This window comes from Elephas maximus, chromosome 6 (assembly GCF_024166365.1).
Source record: "Elephas maximus indicus isolate mEleMax1 chromosome 6, mEleMax1 primary haplotype, whole genome shotgun sequence".
Lineage (NCBI taxonomy): Eukaryota > Metazoa > Chordata > Mammalia > Proboscidea > Elephantidae > Elephas > Elephas maximus.
This window is the reverse complement of record NC_064824.1, coordinates 40101510-40121055: the sequence shown is the minus strand read 5'-3', so window position 1 is coordinate 40121055 and position 19546 is coordinate 40101510. Positions and strand designations below refer to the sequence as shown.

Here is a 19546-nt window from a genome sequence, read left to right as displayed (position 1 = left end):
TCACTAGCGTCCACCACTCAGGATTTTCTCCCTTGAGTTTGAAATATTCCTGAAACTGTGGGTTCAAATGTATCAGTTGGTTGGTTGAAAAGTAGGAAGAGCAGTCCCGGAGTCAACTGAGGTTGGGAGAGTGCACTACTTAAGCCTACCCTTGAAAGGGTGAACAAGAACACAGGGGAGGTGCATTTAGGAGAGACTGTAAATAATGATACTCTGTGCCTTCAAAACTCAGAAAATGATTAAAATATCTAATTCATTATTCATCACAACACAGCTTTGCAAATCTGAGAATAGTGTTTAAAAACCCAGTGCCTTCTACTTTGTACCTCAAACCAGCAGATGACACCCATGTTCATTGCAGCATGATTCACAATGGCAAAAGGGGGGAAACAACCTAAGTGTCCACCAACAGATGAATGGATAAACAATTACGGTTCCTAAAGATAATGAAATACGAGGCAATAATAAAGAACAAAGGTGATTCCACAAAACATCTCACAACATGGATGATTCTGGAGGGCATTATGTTGAGTGAAGTAAGTCAATCACAAAAGGACAAATATTGTATGAGACCGCTATTATAAAAATTCAAGAAAAGATTTACACACAAAAAAAAACAGTCTTTGATGGTTACGAGGGAAGGGAGGCGTGGGGAAGGGAAATCACTAGATAGTAGACAAGTGTTAATTTTGGTGAAGGGAAAGACAACACACAATATAGGGGGAAGTCGGCATAGCTTGACCAAGGCAAAGTCACGGAAGCTTCCTAGACGTATCAAAACACCTTGATGGACTGAGTTACTGGGGCTGAGGGCTGAGGACCATGGTCTTGGGGGACATCTAGCTCAATTGGCATAGCATAGTTTACTTTAGACAGCACTGGGTTTTCTGGGGTTTAGTTTACTTTAAAAAAGTGTTCTATATCCTTCTCTGGTGAGTAGCATCTGGGGTCTCAAAAGCTTTTGAGCAGCCACCTAAGCTACATTGCTTGGTTCCAACCTGTCCAGAGCAAAGGAAGATGAAGACAACAAAAAACACAAAGAAAATATTAGTCCAAATGACTAACAAACCATAGCCTCCACCAGCCTGAGCCCAGAAGAGCTAGATAATACCTGGCTACCACCACCAACCACTCTGACAGAGGTCACAATAGAGGGTCCTGGAAAGAGCAGGAGAAAAATGTAGAACAAAATTCAAATTCACAAAAAGACCAGACTAACTGGTCTGACAGAGACTGGAGGAACCCCTGAGACTATGGCTTCCGAACACCCTGCTAACTCAGAACTGAAGCCACTTCCAAAGTCCACCTTTTAACCAAAGATTAGACAAGCCTATAAAACAAACAATAACACTCATGAGGAATATGGTTCTTAGTTCAGTCAAGTATACGAGACCAAAAGGGCAACACCTGCCCAAAAGCAAAGACAAGAAGGCAGGAAAGGACAGGAAATCTGGACAAATGGATATGGGGAACGTGCGGTGGAAAGGGGGAGAGTGCTGACACGTTGCAGGGATTGCAACCAGTGTCACAAGACAATTTGTTTATAATTTTGAATGAGAAACTAATTTGCTTTGTGAACTTTCATGTAAAGCACAATTAAAAAAAAAAATCAGTAGATGAGTCTCCCAAAATGTAGTGAAAGTGTTAAAGCTATAATTTTAGAAAAAAAAAATCTCAGGAAATGACATTATGCTTTAAGATGTGATCATTTCTTTCTGGCAATAATATCCTCAAAGAGAAAAATATGTGTATTTATTGAGATCATGACAATGTTTCTCATTCTGAGTGCAAGTGACAGACCGGTTCCCTTTTGTACAAGTGTTTTTAAAACTGTGAGGACACTTTCACTACCATGAAAGCTGACGGGCCAATGAAGGGGAACTTCTTTTAACTCCCTAATAGCAGGTTACATAGTAAATGAACGCTGATGGTCAAATAGCCAATTATGGTATAAATATCCGTTGTTTACAGAGAGGTGTTAAATGAGCCTTTGGAGTGCAAAGGATTAGGCCCATCTAAACTACAATTTGTTCTTCAACCCATTATGTCTTCCCTTAAAAAGGCCAGTGCCATTGTAGGTAATACGCACACAGAACATACTTCTCTATGTTGATTTTAGTTTGCTTTATTTCAATGCACACTGTTGTTTACTTTTTAAAATTTAAATAAATGTCAGCATTGTATAATTTCTATGTTAACAAAGCAGTGAGCAAAATCCCTTGTATGTTTATAAAATATTATTGTTTAATTCACATAGTTTAGAAATTCCAAATGTTGAGAATAGGAAGGAGGCCAAATACCATCTGTTTATAACTATGATGCATCGTAATATGTGTACTTTTAAAAGGAGTTTGGTCAATCATGCCACTATTTTATCTGCTCGGAATATGTTGAAGATTTAAAATGTAATTTACAGGATTACTTTTAGTGCATTGCATCCAACTGTGAGTTGTAAAGAAATCGGTCGTTTCTGTTTTTCTCAAATTAATCATGTAACAGCCCCAATTAATGGGGGCTGTTAAATGTGTTGCTTTTTGCTTAGCTCCAGAATTCTTTTAACTTTGGCTCAGTCCACCTTCCTGATGCTGATAAAAACTCCAAGGACAAATGAAACAAAACACTCCTAGCTGTGTCTTTCTGCCAGGAGATAGTCACTGAGAATGGGAGGCAGGGTAGGGTAGCTAATAATTAACTAACATCAGCCCTGAGAAATTACCTGCGAAACACTCCTTGGTACTGGGTTGAAAAACAACATTTGACACTTTCAGTTTTAAAATAGTATGTGCTTGTCCCTGAGATTCCTGATTTAACTTACCTTTTATTTCAAATGCATCTAATTGCATACCGTGTAACAGAGGGTGTGCACTTACTTGCAGTAGATGAGCAGGGTTTTTTTTTAAGTTACAAACTAAAGTGATTTCATTAGGAACTCTCCTTTGCTTTGCAAACTAGAGCGAATGGGCCTTCGATCCAGGGCACCCATACTTTATGTTAGCTTTGAAATGCAGAGGTGGTGAGGGTCTCTCACCAGGGGGCCTCTTTTTCAGGAAGGAGGAACTAAACATGAACTCTGATGTCCAAAAAAAAAAAAAAAGATTGAAAAATGTGATTTAAAAAAACATTTATTAGTAAATGATGGTGGCTTGATTGAGCTTTTAGCAAGGCAAACTGGTTGCTGACAAGTCAGCTCCGACTCCTGGTGACCCTAAAAGCTACACCTTAAAATGCTTTATAGACAAACACATGTAGAAATATAAAAAGCAACTCCCAATAAACTAGACACGTTCAGGATGTTTTACTACTCAGTTGAGTGTTGAATGAAGAAATGGTTCTATATAAAGTAGTTTCTCTCTTCTATTTAACAATATCTGTTTTCTCCAACATTTTGGATTTAGCAGCTTCAACTAAAATTGCATTAACCTAAATTATTTAGTTACCATAATTAAGAATACCATATCCAAGTAAACAAACTGGCCTGTAATTTTTTTTTTTTTTTTTTCCTAACTATGATCATTAAATTTTGAAAGACAACTTCTTGTCTTTCTGGTCAGATTTTGTTTCCAAAAAATGAATCAGTTGAATCTTTACGTTACAGAGATATGTTTAAGCTTATTTTTCTTTCAGTTACAATAAGAAAATGCCAAGCTTGTTTTCCTAAATAATAGCTCAAGTACACAGAGTAAGAGAGAGAGTACAGAAAAAGAAAGAAATGCAAGAGATAAAGAAAAAGAAACAAGACAAAGTGAAGGAGGAAAGGAATTGAGAGAAGCAGACAATAGGACTGGGTTAAAAGGCTTATCACACAAAGCTTTCAAAATTGCCTTGAGTTTTATAAGACATAATTATTAAAACCATCATCGTTTTCAACCCAGACGTGGATTGTTGTGTTCATATATTTAACGGTTAAGAGAAACTCTTAAGTGTAGCTTGACTGATACTTGGGGGTGAATTTCTCCATTCAAGTCCAACATCCTTACTTTAAGTGTACACCGTTGTATGCTCTCAAGTTGATTCGGACTCATAGCAACCCTATACTAGATGTCCATATTTGCATTGTGGAAGACACAGAAGAGAAGTAGAGACAGGTCCTGCTTTTAAGGCATATACAATCTAGAAATAAGCCATAAATACATAAAATATACAAGGTTCTGAATAATGCATTGTTATATATTATCTACTGTAAGTACAAAAATAAAAATTCTAAATGGAAAAATTCTTCAGACATACTTTTCTTATGAGTACTTTGGCTAGTTAATTGTTAAGCAAGTTAATCAAGTCTCAAAATGTATAAACCCTTTGGAACTTCCCAAGCCTAACGGATTGTGGTAGATATATAATCAAGATTGAAACTGGGATGCAGATGTGCGTATTCTCTTTCCTTTAGAGCTGACTTAGAACCATAGCAATGACCCACCATGTGCGCATAAACCATTGCTTCAGGTCGCTATGAGTCGAAATCAACTGGACAGCACTGAGTTTGGTTTGGTGTGGTTTTGACAACCACAATCACTTCATAAAATATGCTTCAATAAGTTACAATAGACCCCTGAAGTAAAGCTATTTACCATTACAAAGTGGGCATTTGTAGGTACCATAGTTAAATTGGCAGTGCCCTGGGTGGTACAAATGGCTATGCACTCAACTACTAGCTGAAAGGTTGCCCATTCAAACTCACCCACAGGCCTCTGGAAGACAGGGCTGACCATCTGCTTCCAAAAGGTCACAGCCGCGAAAACCTTAGGGAGCGGTTCTACTCCCCACGTAGGGTCGCCATGAGTCGGAAGTGACTTGATATAGCAACCAACAGCAATATCTAAATTGAATAAAAGGTAAAAGAAAGGAATTAAGAATGAGAAATGTGTATGGGAGGAAATTTGCATCCTCCAATTAGTCTAAAGCACACCAGAGGATTTTAGTTTTTATGAAGAATTACTGGCCTAAAGTCAGCTGAGAACTACAACTAAACAAACAACAACAATTTACATTTTTAGGAGAGAAATACTGAAAGTAGTAAACACCCCCACTTTAAAAATTAAGAAGAAAAGGCATAAAATTTGATACACACAATAAATAATAAATATTCTTCATTTTCATATGATGGCTAATTAAGGAAAAAGGCCATGTGGAAAATTTGGAAAGAAAGATGAGTATAACAAGCTAATTAACTTTTTATTCCTTCAGCCTTAAAGGAGAGGAATTGGATAAGCTTTCTTTTTAAGTTTGGACCTGCAGCATACTCGAATTTCAAATCTGCCTTTGAAAAGAAATAAAAGGAATCTTAGTAGCTCTCAAACTCAAACTCAAGTCTTGTTATTGGCCTTACTCTAATGTTGGTGCCCCAAAGTCTCAGTGTCTGGGTTCATTGCTCTGTAGTTGAATTCCTGCCTCTTATCACAGCTAACCAGCATCTGGATTCTTGTTTTACACTCTTGAAACTTCTACAGACTGAATCCACTATCTGGTATTCATTTTATTACATTTGGTAGCTCTTTATAGTTTAAAACGTACTTTTTCATCGATCATCTAATTTAATCTTTATAATACCCTTGTGATATAGGTAAACCATGGCTTTACTCCCAAACTTTAGAAGAAGCAACTCAAAATCATACTGCTAGTAAGCTGTAGAGCTGGGACTGGAAGTCGTATCGTGATATCCAGTTTTCCCCTTTCCCTTAAACTGGATTTTGTACTTTGTTCTTCATTTGAAATGTGCACAAGAATAAATCATAATTATAGTCTTTGTATTGAGGGGAAGAAGAAGGAGGAAGAGGGGGAGAAAAAGATGAAGGAGGAAAGAAAAAGAAAGAAAGAAAAAATCCTTGCAGGTTCTTCTGTGAAGCGGGAAAGGATAAATCTGTAAACTGCTCCTCCTCTGCTTACAGACGTTGGTAAAGAAAGAAGCACTTCCTAAAACGTGTAGCATGTAAAGGAAAAAGTGATTCCAAAGCTGTCGCAGTGCTTTGTGCTTTTAAAGGATTGAAACCTGAAGGAGATATTCCATTGGCCGAGCACCTTAATAAGTTCTTGGATATGCATGGCTAGGGCTGGGCCACTAGCTTGAGTGAGTAGAAGATGGAGAGTTATCCTGCTTAAGAAATTAGTAGGAATTGAGGAGATTGAAGAAAACATGGTAGAGAGAAGAATACATCCTTGGATGGAGCAACATAGCTAGTACTTAAAAATAACATATCCAGCAAGGAATTCCCCATGCTGGGATATAGTTGATTACTTTTTTTTAACATATGTTGGAGGGGTACATTGCATTCAATTTCAAGCTTGTGCTGCAATGTAATCACTTTCTGTAACCCAAGCCTCCATTAAAAGTCTGCTGCACAAAACTGACTTGGTTTAGTTCCCACATTGGGAAATGTAGGCATCAGTAAGGTGTAGAAAGGCAGACAAGGGTGGCATTGCAGAAGGCATGATTGACTATAAAGACTTAGAATCCAGTGGAAGCAGGAAATAGGAACAAGAAATAAGAAGAAATGGAAGTCCTTTGAGAGTGAACACTGAGAAACAAGGAAAGCCACGATCCAGGAGGTCTTGGCAAAAATCAGACAGCTGACTCTTGATGTGGTAGATACTTGATAGTTTTGGTAGTTCAACACCTACCTGCCCTTTTATCAGAACCTGAAGTTCTGTGTGAGGAATTATTGCTTTCATATTGAATATAATCAGGCCTGGAATTTGAATCTTGCCCTAAATAGAGGAATAGAAGGACAACATCGAGTTCTAGTCCCTCTGACCTGGCACATACCAACCAAACTATTCCCACCAAAAGACAACTGTTGGCCTCTGCTCCCTAACCTCCACAACTCCTGGGGCCCCTACCAATCCCAATTTCGATGTCCAGCCTCTGTTTGATATGGTTCTCTATCCATTAGGAGGCTGTTAGATACAAGAAACAGAAACCCCTGGATTAACTAATTTACCCAGTAAGGAAAATTTAGCATTTCAGATAACAAGAAGTATGGATGAATGGCTGGTTACATCTTCCACTCTGCCGTCCTCAGCGTGTTAGCCTCCCTTTGGCTAGCCCCCACTGCGGTCACCAGACGGCTTCAGCGATCCAGCCATCATGTCCTCATAACATCATCTTTTCCAGAGGCGGGAGAAGGAATTTTTTCTTGCTTCTGTCTCTTTTTGCAATCCAGGAAAGGCCCTCCCAAAAGCCCATCGGGAGCATTTTCCACAAGCCCGTGCATAAACTGGCAGTGGGAACGGAATGACTTCTATCAATTTGGATCTAACACTGAGCTGTGTAGGAGAGGGATATACAGATACATGAACAAAAGAAGAGTCAGTTTATAAAGATGAGAGAGGGAGAGATGATTCTTGTGGTAGGCAACCCATGTTGGTACTTTTCCAATAAACGTGTTTATGACTAATTGAGTCAGATTTGGTCTCTATTACTTGCAAGCAAAGGATCCTAATTAATATACTTGTGTTACAGCTGTTTTGGGGGCTACTTAGATTTTGAATAGCTTTCTTGAGATATTTGTATATATAATTTGCGTTTACCTTCAAAGTTTAATGTGGCTCTTTTTTTAAACTTTTTATTCTGAATGTTTTTATGTATATGAAGGAATGACTTGAATTTTAGAACTATGTTTTTCAATCTTCTACGTGTCAACCATTTATTGACCATGATCTTAAATTTCCCAATAATGTTCAACTAACTGCAGACAGTTAAGCGCTCAACCACTAGCCAAAAAGTTGGTAGTTCAAACTCACCCCAGGTGTGCCTCGGAAGACAGGTCTGGCAATCGGCTTCCAAAAGGTCATAGCCTTGAAAGCAGCTCTGCTCTGCACACATTAAGTCACCGTGAGTCAGAATCCTCTCTACAGCCATGAACAACATCTTATTTTTACATTTATTCATGCATTCCTTTTTGGTTCATTCACTAATTCAGTTAATCATTAATTTATTAATTACCTAATACTTAAACATTAAGTACTTACTGGTACTTAATTTGTTAAGTACCTAATAACTATTTTTTTAGTAAATAGTTATTAGGTTCTTAATATGTGTGTAGAAGTTGTTGGGGTAGCAAGAAAACAAATGTTAAACAACATTTGTGTAGCCTAATACTAAGGCATATCTTTTTTCACTTTATAGTGTTTTCAAAAGTGGAGCAATGAAACAAAAATGAGGAACACATGAATCTCCCAGCCTTTTCTTGTTAACAAGGTTCCTGGCTTTGCCTGCCTGGTATTCTCCTTTCCTGTGTTGCGAGGTGAGTCCTGCTTTGACAGACAAGTTCTTTGGGGCTTTAAGGATGATAATAGGGAGGAAAGGGAGAAAGGGAACAAAAGTTCAAAAGGCTAAATTTGGGGGAGGAGGTTATCTTGGATGAGGGTGGAATTTGAAGACAGATATAAAGGAGTAGAAGCAGCTGCTGCCTGAGAAGCCCTGGATGGGGGAGGCAAAGGGAGACTTAGCTGTGGACTCTGTGCTCTTCATAGTGTTCAAGAAATACAAATGAGACACTTGAGTTGATTTGAAATTATTTTTGCTTGCTACACTGTATTTTTTTAAAAACCATGAGGCTGTTTACATGGGTTATTACTTTGCAGTATTCAGAACTCTATTTCATTTAAAGTGGCAGAAATCAATTCACACTAATCAGGCATAAAATTTGACTTCTCTGTCAAAAAATCCAGGACATGATCTTGGACATCATAAGAGCGAAAAGTACTCAAAGGCCTCCTCTAGGACCTGGCTCTCCCTCCCTTTAGACTCTCCTATGGATTGGCTATCTTGATGTGGGAAAGGGACTCTTGTGCATTTCTCATGTTCCACTTGAAAACATTTCCTAGAAGAGAGAACCTCTCACATCCACCGTCCAAATAAAAAAACCCTGGAAAAAGACTCTTAGTCACCCTGCCATGGTCACTTTCCAGCCCTTGAGGCAGAGGAGCTAGGGGAAGGGCAGCTTCATAATGGAAGGGAACCAAGGAAAACAAAATTTCAGATGAGAGTCCACTGTTATATTGGGATGGATCTTTCATTCCATGTTAAAAGAAACTTTCCAGCAATTAGGCAGAGGAATAAATCGTGATATATAGTACGTCCCCTAGTTAGGAACATCTGACTTACAGACAACTTGTACTTGCCCCTTAATGTTATATAAATTTGCCCTCACTTTGAAGTGATGGAAGCAAACCTTACTCACAACAGATTCTTCATCACTCACCTTCTCTTGCTGCACGTGCAGCTTTTAAATCACTGAAAAACTTCGAGGCTTTTCTTTCACTAGAAACCAAAAAAAACAAACACATTGCCATCAAGTCAGTTCTGACTCATCGATCCTATAGATTTTCCAAGGCAGTAAATCTTTACAAAAGCAGACTGCCACATCTTTCTCGAGCAGAGCTGCCGGTGGTTTTGAACCACTGACCGGTTCAGTTAGCAGGCAAGCGCTTTAACCACTGTACCACCAGGGATCACTTGTTCTGGAGTAAGGCTAAGTAAGAACCCTATGCACCTGTTCCAATTTACCTACAAATTTGGCTTAAAGACAATTAGGAATGGATCTCATCCTAACCCAGGGACTGCCTATAGTTTACATGGTATCTATTGTTAAACAAATGTTCTCCTAGTTGAATTATTTACATTTCTATGAGTCGGAATTGACTTGAAGGCAAAGGGTTTGGTTTTTTTGGTTTTTATCACAATATGGGGTTGAATGTTAACTTAAACATAGAGCTCTAATTGTCTCTTCAAATGTCTTCCAAAGAATTCTACTACCAGGTAGCTTTGAAATAAAAGTTACTGGGTAGGCAGAAAAACATGAAAATAGAGACATAAGACAGAGTTAGGATAAGCAAAGGAAATACTCATCAGTGGAGAAATGATTTGTACTCGAATGTTACCTAGAAACATGTGAGTCCTTTGCAGACCCCCTAAGAAAGGAAAATACCCATAAATCGATAAGCCTGTTTCCTTTTGTCCTTGAGACATACTGAAAAGGATTGCCTGTCACATAATAGACAGCATAAAGTCATTAAACCAAAACCAAACCACTTACCACTGAGTTGATTCCGACTCAGGGAGCTGCCATGTTTGTCAGAGTAAAACTGTGCTCCATAAGGTTTTCAAGGTTGTAACCATTAGGAAGCAGATTTCCAGGTCTTTCTCCCTGGTGGGGTGCCTCTGGATGGGCTCAAACCACTCATCTTTTGTTAGTGGTTGGTTAGTAGTTGAATGTTTATACACTTGCACCACCCAGGACTCCTAATTAAAGACAGTGGAAATTGCCAAATTTCCTGAAATAAATTGTATAACTTCCAAGCTAGAGGGGTTGATATGAGCGCTTCATGTATTATAAAGAGCTATCGTTCAGATGGAGCCCTGGTGGCTCAGTGGTTAAGAGCTCAGCTGTTTACCAAAATTCGGCAGTTCAAATCCACCAGCTGCTCCTTGGAAACCCTATGAAGCTGTTCTATAGGGTTGCTATGAGTCAGAATTGACTCAATGGCAACGGGTTTGGTTTTTCATTCGGATGTCAAAACCAAGTACCTGTCAAAAGCTATTTGTTGACTTTTATGAAATATTTTATGAAAAGAAAGTTAGTTATGAGGAAAAATATCTGAGTTTACAAATTGGGAGTGCAAATGGATGCAGGCCTTCTTTTGCATGCCTAAAAATTTTACATTCAGTCCTGGAGGCATTAAAGAGATTGAAGTCCTGGGCCCTGGTTATATAAAGGATTGATCACTTTAACGATATATACAACTTTTGGTGGCCAAAAGTGACTCAGAAAATACTTTAAACCCTAAATATTAGTATGTGCTCAAAATATGGAAGAAAGTGGTGTATTGTTGTATAAACATATTTGTATAGTCTATAGTAAATAAAATAAAAATTTGTGTGCATATTTTTTCTGTAGTTATGGTTGGTTGAATTATTGTTCCCAATTTTTCACCTCTCCCTGTTATAGAATTATACCTTATATATTTATGTCCTTGTACATCTGACTTTGCAGTGCCTCCTACTAGAGGAGTCAGGGTGCTTTCCCCAACCCATTGATGTTGGGCTTGGTCATATGAATTGCTTTGACCAATGCAACTGGATGGAAGTGCCGGTGTCTGTTCCACGCTGAGACCTTAATGGGCATTCCATGTCCTCTCCTCTTCTATCATCCACCATGAGAAGATCTTGGCCCTAAGTGAAGATCCCATAGCCTGAGGAAGGGGAAGAAAAGGAGGAAGTGGTCAAAAGGGAAGCACAGAGCTTAAATGTTAGGGAGCTCTCTAAGAAGAGTCTTTGCGCCCTGACTCTCCTATACTTGAGCTTAGAGAAATGCCTGTAGATTAGGAGGATCTGGAATCATAGAGGTATCTGACCTTGCTTCCTGGAGAGCTCCAATGAGGCTCCCAGCCTCACAGATCCCCCCGTGCCCACCATTGCACAGGAACAGTAGAATAGACACAGCAGTGTGGAATGTTCTGGTAACCAGCCTGAGAGCCTATATGTTCCCTACATCCCAATGAGTCTCAGAAAATGTGTTAGAGTTTCTTAAGGCCAAAAAAGCTGAGAGAGAGTTTAGTCCAAGAGGCCTCATATTGGAAACAGTACTGACTCTGTTGGACTAATGAATAGTGTTCAGGTAGGACTAGTGACATCTCAGAGACTTGCATGGATTGACACCTGAGGACCAAAATAGGCAATGTACCGCTCAGTAAATGTCAGTGTAAATAGATGATGGCTCCCATCCCTAAGATCGTGTCCCTTCATAAGCTGCCATGAACACAGTCCCACAAGTACCTCAACTGTTCTTCTGTAAGTTATTGGATGGATGGGTAGGTGGATGGGTGGATAGGTGGATGAATCATTAAATGGATGGGTGAATAATGAAAGAGAAATCTCGAAATTACATGAATTCAAAAGCCATTGTGGTATAGGATTTTACCTGGGACAGCTATTAAGAGATACCCAAACTACTCTCATTCACTCATGCCCATCTTCACAGTGCTTTCCAATATCAAAAGCAACTAAGAGTGGAAGAAGAATAGGTTCCTATATCATTTCCATCTGCAGCTGAAACAGGCCCAAGATTAGAAGGTAAGCAAGTGGCTTTGCAAAACGGCACATAAGAAAAAAATATCAATGGAAATTTCAGAAATTGAATAGTGTTTTTCTAAAAAAAATTTCTCCCAAGTTTGCTTATTTACTGAAAATAAATAAATAGAGCATTTGAATTATTTCTTGCCCTGTCTGGAACCTTCTCTTTTTATTTGGTCTTTCCAGGTTTTTATTAATATACTTAGGGAGATCTTAGTGGAAACAATTTGTAATTCTAAAGCAGTCTACACATGTACACTTACATAGCATACCCAAACCACAATTTCGTGCAGATCTTTTCCCCTATCTTAGATTCTGCAGTTTTTAAAGGAAGATGTGGATGCAGTGGTGTGTCACAGCTGTTCTTACAGAAGTCCAGGGGAAAAGAGTACAAAATGATGACCAACCTTGGCAGTCCCCACATACAGCGTGATTATATTGTAATAGTGTTTGATGCAATCGTATGTTTGATCAGTTTCAAGAGATGACTATCACCTCACTTCAAACAATATGATACAGTCTCATTGTATGGAATTATGGCTGCTGTCAATCAGCATATGGCATAACCCTTAAAGTGCCATTTTGGGGGAATGTCATAAAAATAATTGCAACACTTGCATTCATTAGTAAGTTTTTGCTCTCAAACCATGCAGAACCAGTTAAGACAATTTGCTATACCCCTGTTAATTTTTGTAGTCATGAAAACACACATGTATATGTGTGTATATATGTATGTATGTGTGTATATACATGTGTCTTATATACATACACACACAGATGCATACATTCAGCTGATTAGCTCAACTTGTTATAACAACCAGGCTAATAAACATGACGTCATGATTTTTACAGCTTCCCCTGGTATGGATCAATAAGCTATATTTTCTATATACTATATATTGTTTCCTGGTCTCAACTATAACCTATCTCAAAACAATAATCTTATAAAAATGGGGGGGAGGGAGTAAGGACAAACATTAAATTATCACTAGGTCTCTGGTCTTGACAAAACAAACTCAAAATGTAAGCTTGACAAATGATGGCTAAATGGCATGTGGTCATGTTTAGATGTGATAAATACAGAATCAGAGTCTTTTGGATGTTATTCATTTCACTTCATTAATGCTAATAGATACAGCCTTTTGAGGGAATAAGAATTATGATCTTGTTCTACATTAGCTATGGAATATGTTCACTCTTGGCTGAGATTGTGTTTCTTTGTTATTGACTATGGACTTCGTGTTAGGTTTGCCATCATCACTTGGTAATACCTATTATTTCCATTTTTCCCAATGGATATATAACTTGAGAGGTTACTGCTTTGACCTGGTACATTACTAATTTGACCTGAGACTTAACACGCTTTCCCAAAGTGGCTTCAACTCTTTCCTGACGGTGTAGATATCACTGGGGTATTGTGAGCTTTTTCCCAGAGAATGCCCCTCCTACCATATCTCTTGGCATTCTCTCTCCCACGTTTTCCCAGTGTCCTTCACTCACTTTATCAACAGAGGAATCACCTGCTGTGGTGGGCAGATGTCTCAGACGGTCTCGAACAATCTTGCCTCCTAGTATTCATGACATTGTGTAACCCTCCCTCCTTGAGTGTGGGCTAGACCTAGTGACTTGCTTCTAGTGAATAGAATATGGCAAAAGTTATTGGATGTCAATTCCATGGTTAGGTTATAAAATACTATGTCTCTCTCTTGCTGGCTTTGATGAAGCAAGCTTCCATGTAGGGAGAAGTCCACGTGGCAAGGAACTGAGGGCAGTTTCTGGCCAACAGCCAGCAAGGAACTGAGACCCTCCTTACAGTAGCTGTGGGGAACTGAATTCTGCCAGCTACTAATGAGTGAGCTTAGAAGAACATCCTGCCTCAGTTGAACTTTGATGTTATTGTGGCACCAGCTGGCATCAGGATTGCTGCCTAATGGGAGACTCTGAAGCAGAAGACCTAGTCAGCTGGGCCAGATTCCCAACCTACAGGAACTGAGATAATGAATGTGTGCTGTTTAGTGGCTAAACTTTGAGTTAATTTGTTACATAGCAATAGACAACTAATACAACTGCTACTTCTTACTGAAAATACTCAGTAGATCACTTGTTGTTAGCCGCTATTGAGTACACCCGACTAATGGCAGTCCCATGCACAATGGAACAAAACTCCTGTGACATCCCCATGATCAATCACAAATTGGACAAGCTCCTTTTTAGTGACTAGTAAAATAGGGTAGTGGAGCTAGAGAGCTTCACACTTTTGCTTTCCAAATATAGGATTTCATATTCATTGGTGGACTTCGTGGAAGTGCTGGCCAAGCCCACAAACAAATATGTGAAATCTCTTCCCCACAAAGATCTTACCATTCTTTGTGGGCAAGAGATATTGACCAGTGTTTACTTTTTTGGAAAGGATCGTAAAGCTTTGAAGTATAGATATGCTTTCTTTTTCCAGTGCAGGGTTTGTCACACTGACATACTGGGGGCTATTGCAATATAAAATGGTTTTAATTCATGTAGCCAATGCTATATTCTTAGACACATATGTTTGGTTTCAGAGAGTTTCTCATATCGCCATGTCATGTCAGCAGCTTGTTGAGTCCTAGGCTTTGTGGTAAAATAGTTGACAACCCCACTGGAGCTTTAAAAAAAACTTAAGAGGTAAGTTGTCTCATTACTGGAAACCCTGGTGGCATAGTGGTTAAGAGCTATGGCTGTTTAACCAAAAGGTTGGAGGTTCGAATCCACCAGGCAGTCCTTGGAAACTCTGTGGGGCAGTTCTATTTTGTCCTGTAGGGTCACTATGAGTCAGAATCGACTCGATGGCAATGGGTGTGGTTTTTGGATTGGTCTCATCACTGGTAGCTGAGATGATTTGAAGAATGGTCCTATAACAGGGTCTTACAAATTTTTTTTTCCTAATTTTATTTAGTTTGTTGTTATTAAGAATCTACACAGCAAAACATCTACCAGTTCTATCGTTTCTCCAAGTACAATTCAACAACATTGATTACATTCTTCAAGTTGTGCAACCATTCTCACCCTCCTTTTCTGAGTTGTTCTTCCCTCATTAACTTAAACTCACTGCCCCCTAAGGTTCCTGTCTAATCTTTCAAGTTGCTGTTGTCAGTTTGATCCCGTATAGATAGTTCTTAAAAGAGCATAGTGCTCAAGGCAGATCCAGTGTCTTACAATCTGTGAACTATTGTATTATTTACTCAATTATTCACATTTATAGAAGGAAACGGTGATGAAAAGTATTCATAGCAGTGAATAATCAAATGCTTTTTATTTTGAGATTTAAGGCATGTATTTGATTTCCCTTAAGTGTATTTAATTTAATATTAAAATGTTCTAGTTTCCTCGATTCATATCTACTGCTGGTGCAAAAAGACAAATCAATTTGGTGCTGAACATATTCCATGGATAAGCCATGTGTGATTTATCAAGAATTGATTTATTTACAAAGTCCCTAAGTAATCTAGGATTTAAAACAACAAGGAGACTTTTTTCCCCTGTTAGATTAACAAAGATCTTTAAAATGAATTATATCCACACTAGCTTATAAGAAAATGACTTATACACAGTTGGTGGGAGTATAAATTGATACCTTTTTGGAGCTCAATTTAACAAAATGCTTCAAGGTTTTAAGTCCATTTCATGTCTAGGAATTTATGCCAAGAAAATAAATCTGAACGTGTGAAGATGTTAAAAGATGTTTATTGAAGCACTGTTTATAAGAATAAAATATTTAATATAACCCAAATAGCTATCAATATAGTTAAATACATTATGCGATATACAAAACATAGGCTGCCGTAGCCAATCAAAGGGTAACATTTGTACCATGGAGAGGTATCACAAATAGATCATTAAATTTTAAAGTTAGTCATTGAACAGAATATATATACTATGGCTCCAGTTTTGTTTAAAGAAGTGTCAGCCCTGTATGTGTATGAATACATGACCAAAAGCATATACATACTTCAAGTCATTAAAAAACATGGGTATTTCTAATAGAGAATTTATTGTGAGATATTATTTGAATATTTTGCAGTGAGCATGTATCATTTATTAGTCAGAGAAGACAGCTTCCTTCATTTTGGAAAATACCTAGATATTAATTTTTGCCTATCCTCTTTTCCTACAGAAAAAAGAATATCACCTGTTTCATTTTGCCCTCCAATTGTTCCATCTAATTTTTACTCATTAGTTCAGTTAACATTTATTAAGCACTTATTGTGTGTCCAGCACAGTGGTAGTCACTGAAGAAAAACAATGATAAAAAAGATAGTCTCTGACGCTAAAGAAAAAATATCTGTACATTACATGTAAAATAAAAGGTGTAGATTTTCTGCTAGAGTAGATATAAGGTGGGACCACAGCAGAGAGAGTGATCAATTTAAAAGTATGAAACAATACATGAATTTGTGTGTCATCTTCGCACGTATTTCATCCCAACAAAATTTTAAGTGCCTTGAGACTGGTTTAAAATATTTTCTCTATAGGACCTAGAATCCTGCTGATGGTATATCAAGTGTTCCCTAAATACCTTTACATTCAAGGTATTCTTTGCTAGAGTAGTGGTTTTCATACAGTTTGGAGAAATGTGGTACTGGTGAGCCATTGTTCAGTTGAAAAAATCACTAAGCTCAAAACCAGGAGTTGTGTGTTCTAGTCTGAGCTCTTTCTGGGTGGCTGTGCAGTCCCAAAGCATGTTACGTGTCCTGCCACATGTACTTCAGGGCAGTGGGAGTTCAGTGGTAGAATTCTCGCTTTCCATGCAGGAGACCCAGGTTCTATTCACGTCCAATACACCTCAAGCACAGCCAACACCTGTCTGTCAGTGGAGGCTCATGTGTTGGTATGATGGACTAGAAAGACCTGGAGATCTACTTCTAAAAATCAGCCAGTGAAAGCCATACAGATCACAAGAGTTCAATTGCATCTGATCACGGGGATGGCAGAGGATGGGTAGTGGTTCGTTCCGTTGTTCTAGAGGTCAGCATGAGTTGGGGGCGAACTGATAGCAGCTAACAACATGCTTAAGGCAGCTTAAGCATCCCTTTTTTTTTTTTTTTTTTTAAAGAAAATGATACCTAGCTTACCCATCTCACATGCCTAATGTGAAAATGTAAGGGGTATTGAGTACATGAAAGTGTCTTTAAAGATTCAAAACAATGAGCAGAATCCAGGCACTGGAACCAAATAAAGGGTTTTTCGGGTGGTTGTTGACTGAGCAAAATATTTCTACTAAACTAAGAGTGGATGAGTTCACTTAATAAAATTGTGTGGCTTGACCAAGAAATAGATTGGTATTAATTATAAAAATTACATTATAATTAATGTACTCATTAATGACTACCAATCAATACCAGTTGAAGGTTTATTATTTTAAGGACGATGGGCAATTAGCAGTTTGACACCATGAAAAAGAGATAACCAACTGACTGATGGGTCCCCATCAAGTTTCATTTTAATTTGTTTTAAAAGTATCTTCTTTAGCAGTGAGTTTAAATGCACATCACTCTTTCTCTTTTTAGAAAATTAATATATATGTTGTTTAAAAAGCATATCTGAATGACAACGAACGAAGCCTGGCATAGATAACAAGAAATGAGTGTATCTCCTAAATGGACTGGATGGTATCGTGTAAGTTCTATTCTCTTGCACAGTAATATAACTGGATTGGTCTTTAAATTAAGTGAATTTGTGTGTCCGCTTTCTCTTAATGGAATCAGTTATGATATACTCTTTGTTCATGCTGTTACTGGCTTCAGTCTAAGGGTTCTTTGTAATAACTTTTTAAAGTTACATTACAAAAAGGCTTTAAGATTTTCCAACAGGCTTTTATTTAACCAACGCTTTTGATCTCAAACCTGCTGGGCCCTAGTGAAATCCTTACCATTTCTCCAGTAACTCTTCACTATTGGAATTTGAAAAGACCCACCTGAAGGATTTAACTCCCTGTATGGTTTCTTTTTTTTATGGTTTCAGCATCCTTTAGATTTTTTTATTCATGTAGGCAGAGAGGGGGTCAAGCACACCATTTGTGACCTGCCAAGCAGCCTAAGGTGTCCTTTGCATAAGTTGTACTCCTGAGGAAATAAAAATCAGGAGGACACAGACCCGTATACCTTGTTTCCTGCTATCTTTGGTTAAAGGGGGATTACTGGGGGTCTGCTTAACATCCTCTGCTACCTAAATACCTTTTGGACATGGAAGTGCAATAAAAGAACTTTCATTGCATCCATTACCCTACTGCGGTGCCTAACAAATTAAATTTAAAAGGCTACTTTTCTCCCTTACAGCTATTTCCATCATTTTCTTTAAAATTTCAATTTAGTGTCTAGAGACAGAATATTCTATAAAGCACTTTAGAACTCTGTAATGCCAATTATACTAACTCAACATTATTTCCAAAGAATTAGTTTATGTTATCGAGCCAATTGCAGTTTAAAAGATCAGGTAGAGAAAAAAGTAGAGAATTGATTATGTTTAAAAATGTTAAATATGAAACTACATGAAACAAATACTGTTTGGGGGTAACTTTTTAAATGATGCATGTTAACATTCATTCTTATTTGGCCTCAGATACCCATTTTTAATAAAATTTTGCATTTGAAATTGAAAAATATTAATGCCACATATTAACCTATTTGGAGAAAAGGTAAAAAAGAATTCTGATAAAATTCTCAATTATATTATTTAAATATTTTTATTTCATTTCAAAACTCCATCGTCCACAGATATTGAAGCATATAAACAACTTCAAACACAGAAAGCAAATAAAAACAAAGGTCAATAAAAACCAAACACAAAACAACAGGAAACAATAGGAACAAAGGAATAGGTAATTTGTAGCAGAAGAAACTTTGACCAAAAAAAAAAAAGACAGGCAGGTGACAACAAATACAACGAACATATTTAACTGCAGAAGAGTTCACCTATATTTGACTCCTGATAGTAAAAGGCTGCAGTATTTGCTGCTATTTGTGAAAAATATGTGTATTTATCTATGGACCATGTCTCATGTTTAAATATTTGTCTTTACTTTCCTATTATCATGATGGAAAACCTCAGCACTTCCCGTTGTGCTATATTTAAATCTTCCTCTTTATTACATGTTAAAAAATTTTGGACTCTATGCTGATATAGACTTACTCCTATGTTCCTGTCATTGCATTGTTATTATCCTTGTCAAAACCTCACATCACCTTTATACTAGAGAAGTAGAAAGAAATATTTAAGTACTTCCAGAAGCTGTAAGCCATTTGCCATTGGTTGCTCAGTGTCTTAGTCATCTAATGCTGCTATAACAAAAATACCACAAGTGGATGGCTTTAACAAAGAGAAGTTTATTTCTTCACAGTAAAGTAGGCTAAAAGTCCAAATTCAGGGTGTCAGCTCCAGGGGAAGTTTTTCTCTCTCTGTCTGCCTTCTTATCAATCTTCCCCTGGACTAGGAGCTTCTCCGTGCAGG

The 19546-nt window shown here is 37.8% G+C and overlaps 1 protein-coding gene across 11 annotated transcripts in view; it reads left to right on the top strand.

The window, feature by feature from the left end:
* GTDC1 (glycosyltransferase like domain containing 1) overlaps nucleotides 1-19546 on the top strand; it is a 513355-nt gene that overhangs the window by 439515 nt on the left and 54294 nt on the right. For 6 of the 11 annotated variants that reach the window (XR_007517814.1, XR_007517811.1, XR_007517819.1 and 3 more), the window contains 4 exons: nucleotides 8120-8237; nucleotides 11976-12067; nucleotides 14623-14725; nucleotides 17608-17716. Coding sequence is in view for 1 of the 11 variants with exons in the window: in XM_049887128.1 (XP_049743085.1) it covers nucleotides 8120-8164 (45 nt within the window). In the remaining 10 variants the exon portion in view is untranslated. Of the gene's footprint in view, nucleotides 1-8119; nucleotides 10833-11975; nucleotides 12068-14622; nucleotides 14726-17607; nucleotides 17717-19546 lie in introns of those variants that run through there. The other 5 variants (XR_007517817.1, XR_007517816.1, XR_007517815.1 and 2 more) reach the window with 4 other exon arrangements.